Genomic DNA, 16,280 nt, shown 5'->3' on the forward strand with positions numbered 1-16,280 from the left:
ACTGCAGTGAGCTTGGATGTTATGGAAAATACAGGCAGTCCTCAATTTATGACTACCATTGAGCCCAAAATTTATTTTGCTATTTTGCCCCATTTTTACGAGCCCAAATTTTTTTCTCGCCATGTTTGTTAAGTGAATCACTGCAACTCTTAAATTAGCAAAACGATTGTTTTTTTTTTTTATAATTTCGTATTAGATAAACATTAAAAACATTGGACATAGTGCAACATTTCTGGCATAAACGTTTCCATATAGTGATTAGATCTTACAACAATTACATTTTATATCCATTACATAGGTATGTGTAGTAACACGGTAGTTAAGTGACTCTGGCTTCCCCATTGACTTTGCTTCAGCGAGAGAGAAAAAAGGATCACATGACTCCAGGACACTGCAACCATCATAAATGTGAGTTAATTGTCAAGCATCTGAACGTGAATTGCATGACCATGGGGATATTGCAATGGTCATAAGTGTGAAAAATAGTCATGTCACTGTTTTCGGAGTCATTGTTTTGAATTGTCACTAAACAAACAGTTGCAAGTCGGGGACTACCTGTATACAGCCCCTAAAAGAGCTTTTGACTTCCATGTGAATGATAGAGCAGAGAATTTTTACAATCTTTTGTACAGAGAGTTTTTTTTTAAAGGAAAGAACCTCTATTGTCTGATATGAATATTAGATTAGTAAGTATACAATAAGGCGGACTTAAGAGTCAAGCCACTTCGGCTACTGGAAATGGAAAGCTCAGTTGTCTGCTTTTGTGTGATTTGGGCAGTCGTTAAGCAATTTACTTTACATGCCTTCATGCAGAAATATGATTATGCGATTTGATTCAAAGCTGTGCCATGCTAAATTACCTCCGGAGTCTTTTGATGCTATTTTTGCCTGTTCCATCATGTAATAGGTACATTTTAGTAAAAAAGAAAGACTTTTTTTTTGTACCTCAGATAATCATTAAAGGGAAGAAGGGAAGTCAAAGTGTGTTCAATTTTTTTAAAAATTGAAAAATGGTGTAGCTTAAGCAGTCCAAAATAAATTTTTAAATACAGAGCAATAGCTTGTATCTCACAATAATATTCTGCAGGATCATACTGTCAAGCACTTAAATCATGTAAGTAATACAATTTCTACATCAACATTATATGCATGTTAAATGTATAAGACATAGGTTTGTAAGAAGATTTTTCAGCCAAAATGCTATCTACTATAGCTTCCTGTCCCCCAGTAGCAACCAGAAATATCTGAGGAACCCAAAATTAGGATATGTGCATTATCACCCAAATATAAAACAGCTGCTAATCAGAAGCAAGTTAAATGCATATAATCAGAGTAGGTGGAAAGTATCCCTAGGCTTTATCAGCCATTGTGGCCCACCAGCGGCCAGCGGAGCTGGCAGCAGATTCGGACAGTGAGGAGGTTGGGGAGGAACGTGGACCAGTCCTGGAGTCTGGGGAAGGTTCTGATGAGGGCTCTGTGTCGGAGACAGAGAGGGGGCCATAGCCATATGCCAGTGATCAGTTGCCTTCAAAGTCAGACATCAGTGAGGCAGACGAACAGCTGGAGCCTGTTCCCAGTGTGCACATGCGCAGAGTTGCCAGACGAAGGAAACAGCTAAGGGACAAGAGTCGACTTGGGAGTAAGGCCACAGGTGGACAGTGAATGGCCCTTCTCATAAGGAATAAAAGAGGACCAAAAGGGGAGGGGTGTTAGTTCATTCCTGCATTCTTGTCAAGTATTGTGGCGTCTGAAATATATCAGCCTGGCAACTCTCCAAGTCTCATAAAGGTCGGTAATTGTGAACTATCTTGAAAGACTGTGGGCTGGGACTTTGTTGGAGAGGAATTCACTGTAAATTAAATAAAAGGAGTTTATTGAGATGAGGACTTGGCTTTGTGCTGCTGGGGAAAGCCTAGGTCAGAGCAGCCATAGCTTATAGAATTTGGTGTGGTGCAGGGCAATGAATGAACTCTCTAACTGTTGCTTGAGTGGTCCCCCATTATGGAGGGTGGGATAATGCTGGGAGTGTAAAGAGAAGCAGGCTCTTTTAGTGTGGATATTAAGTTAGGCTAGTTTTGCAATTAGCATGTATGGCATGCTTACAAAAATAACTATTCCCTTGAATGTCTGTTTCAAAGATACTTATGGAAGATAGAAGAAACCTCTAATGCACAGGGCAAATATGGCCTACATAGGTTTCACCTAGCCAGGCAACTCCTCCTTCTCAAGCTGTGCCTCTACATTGAAATTTCAAAACCCGTCCACCAAACAGTAATTAAAAGACTTTTATCTCCAATTACAGATAAGAAACACAGTATTCCAAAATGCCTCCTGAGCGCTCACAACTCAAACAGAAAGGGTTTCAGAGAACTTCTGTGGGATACCGTAATCTGAGCAATCGCTCTACACCCCTCCTGCTCACAGAAAAAGACATTTCTTCCATGGGAAGAAAAAGGTTTGCAGGTGAGGTGATTGTGATCGCTCATTTTCTCAAGTCTGCCTTTTTTTAAAATTTCCCCCTACTTATATGCTCATTCAGGAAGAAACTCTTAAGTAGTTAAAAATTTCCCAATACAGCAATTAGGTTTAAAACAGCTCAAATTAAATGAAACCCAATACACTTGGCTCCCTCTAATCCATTTCAGGAACAGCTAGATTCATATTCCTATTTTATTCCCAAACGATACATAGAAGAGTCAAGTCTTGATTATCTTCTGAAGTACTTTAATTCCAGAGGCAAAGGAGGAGGGGCCATGATAGAAAAAGCTCATCTCTAGCTCCTCGCTCATTGACACTTCTGAGAAGCCAAGGAACACCTGAGCAGGCAACCTAGTAGATAACGTGATCCAAAACCATAAAGGTCATTATAGATCATAATCAGCACCTTGAATTGTATTCAGAAGCTTATCAGTAACCAACGCAACTCCTACAATAGTAATCTCACATGGATAGTTAAGACACTGTTCATCATAATGCAAGCAGTTACATTCTGCAGCTTTCAAATGGTCCTCAATTGAAGCTCAGTCTAAACTAAATTTCATTAATCTACTGTCAACTTGCAAAGCACCCCTGGCTTGCTCTCGAGTTGCCATAGACATGGGGGGGGGGAACTGATGGAGCAGCACAGCAGCCACAGCCAAAAGCACATTTCATGCACACCTTTTTCAAGGCTGTATCCCAGGTTACTTGCAACAGCTGGAGGGGCGTGATCTCTACAGCCCACAAAAGTGCTCCGTTGGAAAATGTGATTTATGACATACTCTGGGGGAAGTGGGGGGAAACAGGGTCAAAATTGGGCCTTAAATTATGTGGGGTCAGAGCTGGCTTCACTTGGGTACGTGCTGACATGTTGCTCCTAATAAATAACTGGATTTCTTTTGAAGCTTGGCTCGAGGCTCAAGATTTAATTAGGGTATCCGTTGGAACCCTGACATCTACACTGAAGTGACAAAGGCATGAGTGACTTCCAATGAAGACTCTTGTTCCAAAAAATTAGCACACAGCTAAAGCTATGCAAAGGATCTCTATCTGCTCTTTCAATAGGAGCTATGATCCAGAAGAGCCCCAGAGTGTTAGGCTCTCCATAGACATTTTGTCTAGCATCAAAGATAAATTTCTTCTGGAATATGAAAGCTTCTGAATCAACAGTCTCTCCATCTGCTTAGGTTGAATCTAAATGTGTTTCTCCTATCCAGACCATAACCGAGGTCACACAGAGAATCCTATAACATGGAGAAAAGATGGCTGCAAAGCAAGATAGGTGGATAGTCTTTCAAATATTTCCTTATGAAAATTGTCTCTATTTTTTTTACTTGCATATTCCAATCTCTTACTTGAATCAATTGGCTCAGTGCTCCAGTTAACAAAGTGATACTACTAAAAAGGGAGGGAAATGCACAACATTCACAAACAATAGCACAATTATGCTCCAATCTGTATAGTAATCTGGAGTGAATAGATCACATCATTTTAAATTACAATGCACCAAATAGAGTTCCCTAAGAATCCCCAATCAGTTGATTGCATCTAAGAGTCAAAATAGCTCCTTGATATACCATATGTGATGAGTTTCACACATTCATCCATTTTATGACTTCTAGTCTAAAAATAATGGAGCAATTGGCCTGTGCATTCCTCACTTTATATTCACCAAAAATATAAATGGGTGCACTCTGCCTATATTTGTAGTTTTCTATGCATTTTTAAAAAATAAAATAAACGAATGAGAATATCATAAGAAGTGCAAGCCATAGACAGCATTCTTGAGAGCTGATTATTCCATCAGATGAGTCATTATGAAAATAAGGGTCTTTTAAACACTGTAGCACAAATATCTATAGTCCATCATGTATTAGTGTACACTATTCCCTCTTACATGCATTTTAAGATCAATTTTCTAATTTATTTAAGATTACTTAGAAACTCAAGAAATTTCCATCATTTCATTTCTGTCAGACGTGATAGATGACTGAAATGTTTGGCTCCAAACTCAGTCATTTGGAAATATAATTCCTATCCCTAAAACCCAATTTAAGGAAGTTACTATAAGTACATGAAAAATAATTTGAAGCTTTGCCTTCCAGTACCAAGAATGTTTTTAAGCCACATGAATAAATTATAAAAAAAACAAGTGAACAGTTAAATAAATGCATGCACATGTGAATTTTATGTTATTTATTGTTTCTTTTGCTTGTTAAATGTATAGGGTGCCTATCCTCCAAGGAGATCAAGACATGCATTAGCGTTCCTTTCTCCTGTTTTTCCCATGATTAGGTTAAGGTAGATCAGACTGACAAAGTAGCTAATCTGTGTAAGTTTAATAAATGAATAAATAAAATAATCCCAAATACAGAACTTCCATGGGTGATGGAAAACTTAAATCTAGGTCTCCCCAACAATCTGATTCTCATTCCAGTGTTGGGAAAGTAATCCATAAAGGATTTCCTTTATTTCAGCATGCACATCAGCAGTAAGCGAAATCTTCTTAGCAAAGAAATTATCTCAGTTCCATATATAAAATTAGTATACATTTAGGAAAACATTCAAATAAAAATCAGAAGATATTTAGGAAATTGGCATGAGAAATGATATATATGCTTGGGAAAATTTTAGAGAAAAGGGTATACATCAATAGAAGAGAATATTTGTAGCTCTGGGTTGAATTGTGAGGTCCTTGGTGCTCTCTGAGTTTGGTTGTTTTCTTGCAGACATTTCTTGCAGATAACATTCTGATAATGTTTCCTAGTTTGTTAATGAAACATCTGTAAGAAAACAACCAAGCTCAGAGAGCTCCAAGGACAAGTATATCTCAATGGAGAAAAGCAAAATGGGACTGTTTCAAAGGCAGCATGAAAGAAATACACATACTATGTGACACCTACGTTATGGGAATTTAATCCCTAATCTGATGATGGTCATGGATGTTCCATGTCAATCCTCATTTGGTCCCACTTGCTGAGAATTCATGAAATTAAGTAACAAATGGGCATATGCAACACTGAGCCAGATATAGTTAATAATGACTGATGGGCCTCTAATCTACATCATACAATTTTCAGATACTCAAGGCTTCATGTGATGGGTTACATAAAGGTTCCCCTTGCACATATGTGCTAGTCGTTCCCGACTATAGGGGGCGGTGCTCATCTCCATTTCAAAGCCGAAGAGCCAGCGGTGTCCAAAGACATCTGCATGGTCATGTGGCTGGCATGACTAAATGCTGAAGGAGTACGGAACACTGTTTCTACTTGCATTTTTAATGTGCTTTTGAACTGCTAAGTTGGCAGAAGCTGGGACAAGTAATGGGAGCTCACTCCGTTATGCAGTGCTAGGGATTCAAACCACCAAACCGCTGACCTGTCTGATCGACAAGCTCAGTGTCTTAGCTTCTGAGCCACTGCGTCCCTCTGTGATGTGTTACGTAGTGTGAAAAAAGCCCATTGCATTAAAATTGAAGGATGAAATTCAGCTCAAATCAATCCATGAACAGAAGGTTTCACTCAGCAGAAGAGAAAGTAAGAGAGTTCCTTATTCAATAGAAATCCAGAAATAGCAGAGAAAAGGAAGCTGAATAATAAGTGAATTTGCCTTGATTCGGTTTTGCTGAATGAAGCCCTCCATTGAAGAAGCTTTCCATTTGGATTATCTTCCTAATTTCAAGACAAAGTCAAGATTTCATTTAAGATAAACAAAATTAAAACATCCCTATCGTAAAACGTTAACATTTTTTACAGAAATCTGCTAGTTATTACAAAAGGAAATAAAATGGAAAATTACCCTAAAAGACATTTCAAGATTCTCTCCACCCCAGATATCCATTCCTGCATCGTATGTTCCTATCTCTTCAAAGTAGTTTCTGTCAATAGAAAATAAGCCACCAGCCATAGTAGGGGTCCTAGTTGAAAACAAAAGAAAAAAGAAAAAAATGGAAAAGAAAAATATTTTTTGAAAGATACTTTGTGGAATTTAATAAGTGACACTATCACATATATCCTCCATATATATATATATATATATATATATATATATATATATATATATATATATATATAATAGACAGAATTATATTTCATTTATTAGAAATTGAAGGTGTAGTATTGAATTTAATAATGTTAAACATTTTCACTCTCTGCTGTAGAACCTCAGCCTCTATTCTAAAAGCAGCCAATTGATGCACACATTTAAAGTTCTAAAAAATTATGTCATTTAAAGCACAATAATATAATTTAAGAAATGGAATATTGCATTTTTAAATAAAAGCTAAATTTATAAAAGTGTTGACCACAATTTTTATAAGCTTATAACTGTCTGGTGGGGGGATCGAAACCAGGTAATAATCATGTATATAGAACTATCAATAACCCAATGCCTGAAAATGTTCATTATTCTTTTTAAAACATTTATATTTAATTTCTTTAAAATTCCCTTTAGAAATGTTGTAGTAAACATTGTAGTAAACAGACAGGTTTCACATTAGGAGTGCATTACTGAGGCATTAGAATAAGGAACCTGCTGTATTCCATTTGACTGGTTTGATTGCTTCATTCTTTTGAATAGTAAAATATACATTCTAAAATCACAACTGCACAGCAGAGAATGCAACTAAGTGCTTTTGTCAGCTGATTTTTATTGAGTTCTATTGATTTATCCAACTATATCATGCACATAATTTGATGAAGCAGCACGCTAGAATTTTTTGCTATGATATAGATAGAATTGGCTAAATAGAAATTGTGTAAAGAAGCAGGGTGGATATTCTCTAAGGTCATTAAGAAGGGAGGAAATGGGTTATATGTTCTTACTTTTGATAGCACTTTCATTTATAAACACACAAAAACCCAGTTGCACAGTGACAAATGTCCCACACTTGTGTAAAATACCAAAAAATAATTTATATGAATTACTCAACAGATTTCAGTGAAACAGATTCTCTTGAACTACTACACTCCATGTCACCCAAACAGATTTCCTTTTGCTTCTCTTTATCCCAATTCTGCTTTGACGGTTTTCCCTGGCCTCCAGAACAGACCGGACTGAGGGAGAAGGGAGGGGAACCAGTGGTGGTGGTATTCAAAATTTTTTACTACTGGTTCTGTTGGCATGGTTGGCCTGGCAGGGGAAGGATACTGCAAAATCCCCATTTCCACCCCACTCCAGGGGAAGGTTACTGCAAAATCCCCATTCCCTCTCTACTCCTGGGGGAAGGAAATTGCAAAATCTCCATTCCCACACCACTTTGGGGCCAGCCAGGGGTGTCATTTGCCAGTTCTGCGAACTACTCACAATGTCTGCTACTGGTTCTCTAGAACCTGTCAGAACCTGCTGAATTTCACTCCTGAAGTATTCTTCTTTGCACTGGGAGTCCCAGCCTCAAAGAACTAAAGTAATTCCAAAAAGGGAACCAGCTCTATTTAATGTCTGGCAAATGAGGGTGGGGTTGTCCAACCAGGTGGCAAAGAAGAGAATGTGGAGGTCTGTTTATACAGGCCTTGATCTGGGCAATTTCCAGTGCTTCCTCTGCAGACTTCTCTTTGTCATCATCCTTTGGTGTCTGCCATCTGCCTTCACCCTCTTCTCTAACCCCCACCCCTGCTCTTTCCCCAGAGCAGCCTTTAAGCCTAGGAGCGGTACAGACATACTTATGAGGAGGCTGGGCTTTTTCCCTTCACTGGATTAAAATTTATAGAAGATCCCTACCTTATTACATGAAATAGAAGTAAAGTATCTAGAGAGAACTGTTAAATAAGGACAAGAAAAGAGCCTTCACATAAAATATAATTTCCATTTTTGTTGGCACTATTTTATAATGATTAACAACAAGAAAAAGTAAACAACCTTATAGCTATTAGGATAAAATTTTGGGAGGGAAGGAAGGAAGGAAGGAAGGAAGGAAGGAAGGAAGGAAGGAAGGAAGGAGGGAGGGAGGGAAGGGAGGGAGGGAGGGAGGGAGGGAGGAAGGAAGGAAGGAAGGAAGGAAGGAAGGAAGGAAGGGGACCTATATGACCATCTATCCCATGTAATCATTCTATGTATTGGCAACAAAATGCAACAATTCATAAGACATAGCTAAAAACAAAGGTTCCTTCCCTCCCCAAGCACAGACAAATATCCTCCTAGGTCAACATCTATCCTGCCCAATGCTTGGTGGAAGGGCTAGATCTTCAGCATCCTCCAGAAGCCTAAAGAGGTATGGACCACTCAGATCTCAGGTGGGAGGCTGTTCCAAAGGGCTGGGGCAGTGGTGGGTTTCCATTTTTTACATACCAGTTCGCTCGTGCACGTAACACGTCTACACATGTGCAGAAGCGTCTGGGTGGGTGGGCGGAGCCTCCCGCTGCCGCCACTACCGGTTCGCCTGATCTAGGCTGAACTGGGAGCAACCCACCTCTGAGCTGGGGGATGCACTTAAGATGAGGAGGAGGAGGAAACTGAAACAAAATGATCGCTGAAATGAAAGAACCTAAGCTTTTGGGGGATAACAATACTTGGCAAAGATTCCAGTGACAGATTTTAATTCAGAGAACATGGACCAAGTGATGGGACTGAGTAGGACAAGAGCATTAATTTCCCACAGAAAAGCTCTAGAACCGTGATGGTGAATCTGTGGCACACGTGCTAGAAGTGGCACGCAGAGCCCTCTCTGTGGGCACACACACTGTGGTCAGCTACTTTTCTGGTTTCCAGCCAGCCAGCTGGTCTTCACGGGTGCTGGACTGCTGGAAAACAGCATGAAAAAGTGCCAAAAGTGCCACCAAAACAGGCCATTTTCCTGGCCATTTTCCAGGCCTTTTCTGGGCCATTTCCAGGTCTTTTCCGGGCTGTTTTGGGGCTGTTTTCAGGCTTTTGGGGCCATTTTTGACGCAGTTTGTCCAGTTTCAAGTGGGAAGAAATACACTGGAAACATTGAAATACTGACAAGGCCTGTAAATGGTAAAAAAAAAAAAAAAAAAAAAAAACCCAGCCCAAAAAACAGGCATGCGCGTGCCGGCCAGCTGGTCTTCAACTTTCCAGTGCTCCGGTATGCGCACATGCACATTCTGGTTTGGGCACTTGGTGCCAATAAGGTTCGCCATCACTGCTCTATCTCCTGTTCTATGTAATTTCATCTAAGCCAATTTATGGCGCCAAGGATCAGCTGCGGAATAACAGTAAAAGGATTTGAGGACTGGAGAACTTTCATATTCAGTTTTTTTGCATCACTAGCAACTCATCCATTTTGATGAATATTAAACTTATACCATGCAAGCTTAAGACCTTTGGGCAGTAGGCAAGATATAAATATTCTGAATAAATTATATTTCATTTCATTTAAACAATTATTGGTATAGCATAATGTGCCTCAAGAGTTTTAAAATAAAATTGAACTTGACAACCAAACTGTTATTCATTAAGGAAATAAAATTGGATGCATGAACCAGTTCTAAAATGTCACTGCTATTGTCATTACTACAAATGGCTAAATGGCTCAATTTTTTCTCTTTTATGTTTTCAAGGCTCAACAGATCAGTAAACATTATGACAAAATTCACACTGGCAGCAGCTTGTGTCATATGACAAGGGAGAGAAAGAGAGAGCATGTATTGTCAATTAAATCAACTAAAATAATGCTTTTAATAACTGTGAGGAGGCATTTTAAATATTTCAAATGTGAATGAATGGATCTATCTGAAGGCTTTTTGTACTAGCAGTTCAATGCAAGATGCCATTTGTTTATTTTTGCTCCTTGAGCGCCATAAGATTTCATTCTGGCCCTTCTGTTTTTTTTTTTTACCAGAAGATGAAATTATTCAGAAGTTCACGTTTCTTGTTATAAATATGCACATGACATATTGTTTTCTTCTATGAATGTAATGAAGGCTGTGGGAGGGATGAAGTAGCTTTATATGAAACAGCCATCTTTTTTCTTTTCATAGGCCCTTGTTTGCTTCAATTTCTTTCAAAATACTTGGAGTTTATTTGGTTCTCTTGACTTGAGAAATCTGTTTTTTGGGAGGTTTCAACTTTTACATGGCGTAGGTCATTAATGCTTCAGAATATAACAAAATCAAATGTATATAATCAACTGACAGAACCCAATCAAGTCCAAGTAGTCCTTAACTTATGACCACAGTTGGGAACAGAATTTATTTTGCTAAGCAAGATGGTTGTTAAGTGAATTGTGCCCAATCTTACAGCCTTTTTCACCACGGTTGTTAAAAAAAAATCACCGCACTTGAAAGGAACCACACAGTAGTTACTCAAACCAGGCTTCTCCTATTGACTTTGCTTCTAAGAAGCTGGCCAGGAAGGTTGCCAATGGTGAGCAAATTATCTTAGATTGTTGTGAAAGATATAGAGTAAATACCATATTTTTCAGAGTATAAGACACACCTCCTAAAGGCTATGCATGCCCCTTTTTTGGCAAAAAATGGGCCCATTTTTGCGAAAGATGGGCTGTTTTTTGCTCATTTTTGTTCCCCCCCCCCATGACCCAGGAGCACTTTGTAGGCATCTCAAATTCTCTGCATGTCCTGTTTTACACAAAAATGAGGCGTGCAAAGGGTTTGGGAGATCTGCAGAGTGCAAACACTTTCTAAAAAAATGTACCACTTCAAAATCTTGGTGTGTCTTACACTCCGGTACATGTTATACTCTGAAAAATATGATACATCCCAGTTGCCAAGTGTTTGAAGTTTGATCACATGACCATGGGGATGCTACAACACTTGTAAGTGTGAGGACTGCTCATAAGTCACTTTTTTTAGTACTGTCGCTAAACAAATGGTTATTAAGTTGAGGTCTACCTGTAGATTAAATCAGTGTTTTGCCACAGGCAACATTAGCTGCATTTGTGCAGAGTGTGAGATCCCTTGAAGCTGCTGGTGGCGTCCCAGTTTAATAAGATATTGGAGAGGGAGAGGCTGAGTCCTGAAAGCTCTACTTTTCTATCATGGGTCCAAAATGCCTTGAAAGATCATTCCCCTAGTTAGTGTCCTTCCCCTCTCCTTAAAAATGGTCTTCCAAAATTGGCATAGATGCAAGTTTTCACAAAGGAGATCCGTTGTGGACAAATTGTTCACCATCACTAGAAATAGCATACCCTGAAGATTTCAAAGAATTTTCCTAAACTATTTTAATTTATTGTGTACTGAAATTATTATTTTGGATTTTGATTTTTTTTAATGAGAACTGGGATTACAAGTTGCTATTTGGGGTTGTGGGCTAGTTTTATGCCAGGGACAAACTATTGTAATTTAAATTGCAATTATATTTACAACAAATTTAATAAATGATACAAACAAATGCACTGGAATAAATTGATAATACTTTTATTACAACTATTTTTAAAGGTCAAAGGAGGCAAAAGGAGTCCATGGAATTATCTTAATTTTCAAGCATGTTTTGAACTCCTCCCCCAAAATATGTATCTTGATAGTAAAGTAATTTGATAAGCACAGCTCTAAGTCTTGGAGTAGAAATATGTATCTTGATAGTGAAGTAATTTGATAAGCACAGCTCTAAGTCTTGGAGTAGAAATATGTATCTTGATAGTGAAGTAATTTGATAAGCACAGCTCTAAGTCTTGGAGTAGAAATATGTATCTTGATAGTGAAGTAATTTGATAAGCACAGCTCTAAGTCTTGGAGTAGAAATATTTGTGCCAATAAGTATTTTGATTTTGGACAATGCTACTGACAAGAATAGTCTCAAATTGCCTAAACCAACCAAAATATATATCTAGAAATCAACATTGGCACTCTTAGATTGATATAGTGTGGGAATCCTCCAACATCTGCCTTTTTCATGTACATAAAGATGCACGCTGTGGATTTTATTTATTTAATTTCTATTCTGCCTTTATTATTTTTAAGAAATAACTCAAGATGGCAAACATATCAAACACACTTTTCAACTTCTATTTTCCTGACAACAACCACCCTGTGAGGAATTAGACTGAGAGAGAGAGTGACTGGCTCAAAGTCATCCAGTCGGCTTTCATAGATAAGGTGGGACTAGAACTCACAGTCTCCTGGTTTCTAGCATGGTGCCTTAACCACTAGATTACGTTCGCTGTTATCTGAAGTAGCAGAGTCTGAACTTTTGGAAGAAGTCAGACTGGCCTAAGCTACCATTGCATATCAGTGGTGGGATTCAATTTTTTTTTACTACCAGTTCTGTGGGCGTGGCTTGGTGGGTATGGCAATGGAAGGATACTGCAAAATCCCCATTCCAGGGAAAGTTACTACAAAATCCCCATTTCCTCCAAATCAGCTAGGACTTGGGAGGCAGAGAATAGATGTCGGTGGGGCCAGACAGAGGTGGTATTTACTGGTTCTCTGAACTACTCAAAATTTCCATTACCAGTTCTACAGAACTAGTCAGAACCTGCTGAATACCACCTCTGATGCATACTTTTCTTAAGGTGAGCCAATAGATAAGAATTATTTGAACTATGTAATGGAATTACCATCAAGCAGGTGGACCAGAGATTAAGGAAGGGTTTTTTTGTTTTTTTTTACTATATAGTAGAGCTATCAAGAAAAAATGGCACAGCTATGCTGGCTCTATAGCATGAATAAACAAAGTCCTAAAATTCACTGTGCAGTGAAATACAGATGGACATTTGTAACCACAGGCCATGTTGGACTTAGATACAGGGAGGGAAGGAATTGCTTATGGAGCTGGGGTCAGAGGAGAAGGATTTCTTGTTGGCTGGGAAATTCTAGGAATTGAAGACCAGAAATCTTAAAGTTGCCCAAGGTTGAGAAAGATTCTCCACAGTGTCAAGTTTCTTCTATTAAAGTTAATTCCAGCCATACCCCTAAATCTAATCACACACGTCTCTTCTGTTTATTTCAAAGATAGTTGCAAATCTATCTGGCATTCATTTGCCATCAACATAGATTTATTTTGCTTGCCTGAAAAAGTATTACTTACATGCTCTGCAGCTCTGCTTTCCATTACAGGCATTGTAATCTCAAAAGACCAAACGGCATTAAAAACTATAAAATGGCATCGCCGTTTTGAAAACAAAAATGCTATCGACATTTTTCAAAACATAATATTTTACTATCTTTAAATGTAGGATTTCATTCTTAGTATTGTAAAGCGTTGTTTCCTACACACTCCCTAAAAAGCATGTTCAAGAATCTCCTTTCTAAACAAAGGTCTTTGTGTGCAACCATTATCTTAGTTCATTCAGTATAAAGGTAGTCCTCGACTTAGGACCACAATTGAGCTCAAAATTTTGTTGCTGAACAAGACATTTGTTAAGTGAGCTTTGCCCCATTTTAAGACCTTTCTTGCCGCATTTGTTAAGTGAATCATTGTAGTTGTCAAGTTAGTAACATGGTTGTTAAATGACTCTGGTTTCTCCATTTACTTTACTTATCAGAAGGTCGCAAAAGGTGATCACATGAACCCCGGGAGACTACAGCCATCATAAATATGAGTCAATTGCTAAGCATCTGAATTTTGATCACATGACCATGGGGATGTTGCAAGGGTCGTAAGCAGCAGTGGAATTCAAATGTTTTTACTACCAGTTCTGTGGGCGTAGCTTGTTGAGCGTGGCATGGTTTGGTGGGCTTGGCTTGCTGTGCTTGGCAGGGAAAGGATACTGCAAAATCCCCATTCCCTCCTGATCAGCTGGGATTTGGGAGGCAGAAAATAGATGGGGCAGCCCAGTCAGAGGTGGTATTTACCGGTTCCCTGAACTATTCAAAATTTCCGCTACCGATTCTCCAGAACTGGTCAGGACCTGCTGAATACCACCTCTGGTCATAAGTGTGAAAAACAAGCATGTCACTTTTTTCAGTGGCATAGTACCTTTGAATGGTCGCTAAATAATTTGTTGCAAGTTGAGGACTTCCTCTACTAGTGTGACCTCAGTCTTGTGGAAACTCTACCATGGAAAGTGAGAACTGCATTCTGGGAGGCTATTAAACCTGGTTTTGCTGGTTGGCTTGGGGCCTTTAAGGAGGCGCTCATTGCTGGAACTGGTTGATGGAGTAAGAAGATCTCATTCTCATGCTGTCTAACTCTTTAGTTCTACTCTTTATCTAGCAATGTAATTATAATTGTTTATGTATTTATCTTTTTTATGGTCTGTAAACCACTCAGAGTCACCTGGCATATACCTTTAACAAATAAATTAAATAATCATTTTAAATAAAATGAATTGAGCTGACTATTAAAGATTGTAAGGTAATTAAATGATGCATAATTGTGATAAACAGTAAAATTCAGAAATTTATTTGAAACAAAATGACTAAATTTGCTGTGAAGTGTTTCTGAATATTTGTTTTTAACACTATGGTATTACTGTTTTTAAAATAATCTAAAAGTTCTTTTCATTGCAGTAATGGTAACGGAGGTGTCTGTAAAGCTCTCAGAGTAAATTATTTTTATTTTCTGCTTAATTGCCTTAAATAACAATTACCTGCAGGTTTTAACAACAGTCTCTAAATTAATTAACCTTTGCCATAAATCCTAGCAACTTCAGCAAAGCTGATACCTCCTTCATTCAGTTCCTTGATAATTTTGAAACAGTGTACATTTATTATTCCTTAAAAATAGCACGTTTTTCTCATTAAGAAGGTAGATTCTACTGACTATAAACAGCCATGGAGAATGAAAAATGGGCTAGTTAGACGTGATCATTCCTATTTCTTTTATATCTAAGTTAGTACTACATAAAATGTATTTATGAATATGTAATGTATGATAGGCAGATAATGCAAGTATTCCACAAAGCTGGCTCAGCGAGGCAAATAACCATATGATTGGCATGTTCAAATGAACAGTATATAACAGAGTAGGAAGAAAATTACACAAAATTGTGCCTCCTCTGAATGATTTATATATATTGTGATTTTTCAATGTCAGAGGTGGCAGCCCAAAATTCAGTGGCCTGTCTGTTTGGAACAAGCCAATGTTTTAAACACCTGAGTAGCAGTTAACTATAGAGATACTGCATTTTTCAGAGTATAAAATGCACTCCCCCCCTAATTTGGGTGCGTCTTATACACTGAATGTAGCCCGCCCACCTGCTGGCCCTCACCCTTTTGCCTCTGTCTCTCAGCAATTTGCCTCCTTGCAGCAAACAGTCAATAGCCTGTTTCAGTTTTCAGTCAAGTAGAGGCAGATTTTTTTTTCTTGTTTTCCTCCACAAAAGCTAGGTGCGTCTTATACTTCGGAACATCTTATACTCCAAAAAATATGGTAAATTAGCTGCAGTATGTCAACACTGTCTCTGACTTCTGAAAGCATCAAAACTATTAAAAATATTTCTAGAAACTTACAATTCAATAATTCCCCCTACAAATATTGGGAGAGGTATAGCAACAGAAAGTTGCTTAAAATAAAATGGTGCATAAGCAAGAATAGTGTTGTACCTCTTGGATGCAATTAATGCTGACAACATTTACTTATGTTTAAAGGAATGTATGTATTGATAAAATCATTTGCTGTTAAGTATAAGCTTCATAATTTGTTTGAGTCTGATCCTCATAACTCATTAGGAAGATCTGGTATTATTACAAGATTTAAATTAATGCAAGGCAATTAGCAAAGCCTTGTTATTTTTAAATACAAATGCCTCAAAATACCAGAGAAATCCATTAGTCCATCAGCCACATATTTTTCTGAAAGGATTTAAAGGGAAGCATGTGACAGTAGAGAGACATAATTTATTTAAGATAGAAAAAGAAAAAATGCACCAATAAAAAAAATAGGTGATGGAATCCCTCAAGAGCTTCTTGTTGAACCCTTGGCTTCAATCTTTGTGACCTCCTCTCTTC

The 16,280-nt window shown here is 38.1% G+C and overlaps 1 protein-coding gene across 5 annotated transcripts in view; it reads right to left on the minus strand.

Moving 5' to 3' along the window:
• The window catches only part of GALNT13 (polypeptide N-acetylgalactosaminyltransferase 13), a 226,297-nt gene that overhangs the window by 61,382 nt on the left and 148,635 nt on the right, over positions 1 to 16,280 (minus strand). For all 5 annotated transcript variants that reach the window (XM_087710428.1, XM_087710435.1, XM_087710413.1 and 2 more), the window contains exon 7: positions 6,277 to 6,394. In XM_087710428.1, the coding sequence (XP_087566554.1) occupies positions 6,277 to 6,394 (118 nt within the window). The remainder of the gene's footprint in view (positions 1 to 6,276; positions 6,395 to 16,280) is intronic.

The sequence above is a fragment of the Thamnophis sirtalis genome, unplaced genomic scaffold, assembly GCF_051295495.1.
Source record: "Thamnophis sirtalis isolate CommonGarterSnake01/CBP01778 unplaced genomic scaffold, rThaSir2_p1.2 scaffold_1, whole genome shotgun sequence".
Lineage (NCBI taxonomy): Eukaryota > Metazoa > Chordata > Lepidosauria > Squamata > Natricidae > Thamnophis > Thamnophis sirtalis.